Raw genomic sequence first — 3,273 nt, 5'->3', positions numbered from 1 at the left:
AAGCTAAACACGATAATAGAGGTTACTGAGCTCAAAGGAAGGCCTTGCCGTTCCGCAACGTTCTCTAAATCGGCACGAGACTTCGGTTTGACGTAGATAAACGACACAATTCTTTGTCCAGCAAAATTTGTAGCCATTCCGATTTTGAAATTTCTTAGCATCTACGGGAAAATGTCGGTTTTGGGGAGTGAGATGGTCAAATAACCTCGCGTCTTCACAAGAGCAGTCGGCTGGAATACCAACAGAAGTTGCTATGACTTTGCAAGCATCATTCCGATTGTTCATGACTCGTTCTCTGATAATCCTTCTTGTAAATTTGCAAACTATTGGTCTTGCATGGACCAGGAATTGCATTTCGTTTGGGAACTCGATGGACAATGTCATTGTCATAGCATGAAATTTCTACTCCTACTGCTTTGAAAAACGTTAGGCATAAAGCAGTGGAGAGAGAGAATTTTATCAGAGAAATTGAAAAATCAGTCCTTTAAGTTGATGATATCCCATAGAAGTTGATTGGAATTCGTTTTAGAACAATGCTTTTCAAGCCAAACAGTTTTACATAAAATGGCCTGGGTCCATTAATGTTTCGTCGTAGTCCTATGGTGGCTCAAACGAGTTTCAACACTTTCAAGAGACCTTGTCATTAGAAGGAATGACACTACAACACTTAATCACGTAACAGCAATGTTATGGTATCATATCAAACACCAATTATTGCTGAAAAAGAATTCAGTCATTTTTATGACGTAAAAAGTTACCATGGTAACAGGAAAGCCTTGCAAAAACACCTTATATTTTGGCTTTAGTTGCTCATATCTGAAAAACGAACTTCTTGACCCCATAGTTAATCGAGGGATTGGTTATGAAACCTTAAAACCTTCAAAAGCAAGAACAATGTTGTCGCCAACAATAATAAAGATACGTTTAAAATTAAAAATAAATAAATAAATAATAATAATGTTTCTCAATCAATCGATGTTGAACTGACCGAGACCCTGCGCAATCTTTTGTTTTTGCTCCGCACGGGTTTGCAAATTAGTTGCGTATAATTTAATCGAAAAATTTGATTGGTTATGTTCTCGAAAAAAGGTGTGTTTTGTACAGGGTCAAGGCTAAAAATACGGACTAAAACATGAAACAAAGGAACTTGTCGAGTTTCATAACCACCTCCATGCATTAACTACGGTGACATTTTTTATTGCTCAAAAGTAATCAGTAGGCCAAGATGAAACTCTCTGCAAAGTTGAAAAAAGTTCTGTGGAGTGGATTCATACCTGCCATAATTTTTCAGTAATTTAAGGTGGCTCTGAATCCGCTTCATAGAATTTTTTAACAATAATAATAATAATAATAATAATTTATTACTTATATTGCGCCTTTTCTATACAATATTCAAAAGCGCATCACAATAGTGTATAACTTAATAACTAAATTTACACTTGTATCATAAATCTTACAAGTCTTTCAATAAAGCTTACAAACTATTTACATGAAAAATCTACATAGAATAACAACTGTAGAAAGAACTTATAAAAGACTAATGGATAAAAGAAAATTACTAAGATAACTAAAATGATTCCTTGCATAAAAATGTTTTAATTATAGTCTTAAAAGATTCTAAGTTCCTTGCTCCCGTGCAGACCTAGGTAACTTGTTCCATAAAAGGGGAGCAGCTATCTGAAATGCTCTGTCACCCATTGTTTTCTTTGATTTCGCAATTGGTCTTTTAAGCAAGAGATCATTGTCATTACGTCTTAAGCTATAACACGAAGGCTGTTGAATGCTAATTAGGTCTGAAAGGTACTTAGGCGCATGACCGTGCAAAATTTTATAAGTTATCAGAAGTATCTTATAATGTACTCTGGCGCGCATTGGTAAGCAAAGAATTCTGCGATCAGAAGTGTTATGTGACAGAACTTGGGCGTGCGATAAATAAGTCTTGCACTTGCATTCATAACACGTTGCAGTTTCCTAGTTTGATACTCCGGAATTCCATATAAAAGGCTATTACAGTAGTGCAATCTACTACTAATAAAAGCATGTACTAGTTTTTCAGTTGATTCTCTGGATAGATATTTTCTAATATGACGCATTTGTACAAGTAATAGAAAGCGCTGCTACATGTCTTCGTAATATGAGTTCCCATATCTAGATGCGTATCAAAGCATGTGCCTAGATTGCGCTCAGAGACTACAGAAGAGACTTCAGCTTGTCCAACCTTGATGCTTTGGATTGAAACTTCCGAGAGCTGCTGGCCAGTACCTATAATCAGGAACTCAGTCTTGTCATCATTGAGCATAAGATGATCCTCTCTCATCCATGCTCGGACATCACAGATGCACTTCTGCATGGCAGATACAGCTTCGACTTCACTGAAAGTGTCTGATTGCTTAAATGACAAATACAACTGTGTGTCGTCCGCATATGTGTGAACGGAGGGCAGATGGTGTTTTAATATCTGAAAAAGCTTACTCACATAGATGGTAAAGAAAAGCGGGCCCAGGCATGTCCCTTGGGGGACTCCACACATCAAATCAAATGGCTTTTAGAGAGTCCCGTTAATCTACACCTTCTGCGACCTGCCCTCAAAGTAACTCTCCAACCATGGAAGTTCTTTCCCGAGCAACCCAACTGTTGACCTCAATCGATCTACAAGGATTTCATGTTCGACAGTGTCAAATGCAGAGATTAAGTCGAGAAGCACCAACAACGTAACTTGACCTTTATCCATCGCCATTAGGAGATCGTTCTTCACCTTAAGTAGTGCGGTTTCAGTGCTATGATCTTGGCGGTAAGCACTTTGAAATTCTGGAAACAAACCATTGACTCGCGTGTGCTCCTGTAATTGTACAGCGACCGCCTTCTCTGAAAGTTTGGACGTGAACTGTAAGTTACTCACAGGCCGAAAGTTCTTGTTTATCAATTGAAGACCAGATTTTTGAGCAGAGGATGTACTAATGCCTTTTTCCATTCGTCAGCGAAGTAACCATGCTCTAATGATATGTTCAACGTCCTAGTAATCACTGGAAGTAGCTCCTCAGAGCAACTAGATGGATGACGGGAAAGGGTCCAGAGCACATGCGTCCATGGAAGCCACAGCCATCTTCCTTACGGCCTCCTCAGAGAGAGATTGAAACTCTGATAGCGTGACAACGTCATCAGTACTCGATGAACCGTGAGGCGCACACTCAGTAGAAACCGCGTGAGGGACCGCGTCACCGGCTAACTTTGATCTTATAGCAACTACTTTATGGATGAAGTATTCACCCATCT

At 38.8% G+C, this 3,273-nt stretch overlaps 1 protein-coding gene across 1 annotated transcript in view; it reads right to left on the bottom strand.

The window, feature by feature from the left end:
* Positions 1–3,046: 3,046 nt before the first annotated feature.
* Positions 3,047–3,273, bottom strand: part of LOC138008517 (uncharacterized) — a 933-nt gene continuing 706 nt past the window's right edge. The window contains exon 1 of the mRNA XM_068855829.1: positions 3,047–3,273. This exon is cut by the window's right edge and continues 706 nt beyond it. Coding sequence (XP_068711930.1) covers positions 3,047–3,273 — 227 coding nt within the window.

Source organism: Montipora foliosa, chromosome 6 (assembly GCF_036669935.1).
Source record: "Montipora foliosa isolate CH-2021 chromosome 6, ASM3666993v2, whole genome shotgun sequence".
Classification (NCBI taxonomy): domain Eukaryota; kingdom Metazoa; phylum Cnidaria; class Anthozoa; order Scleractinia; family Acroporidae; genus Montipora; species Montipora foliosa.
The sequence above is the reverse complement of the archived record's forward strand: the minus strand, read 5'-3'. Positions and strand labels throughout refer to the sequence as shown.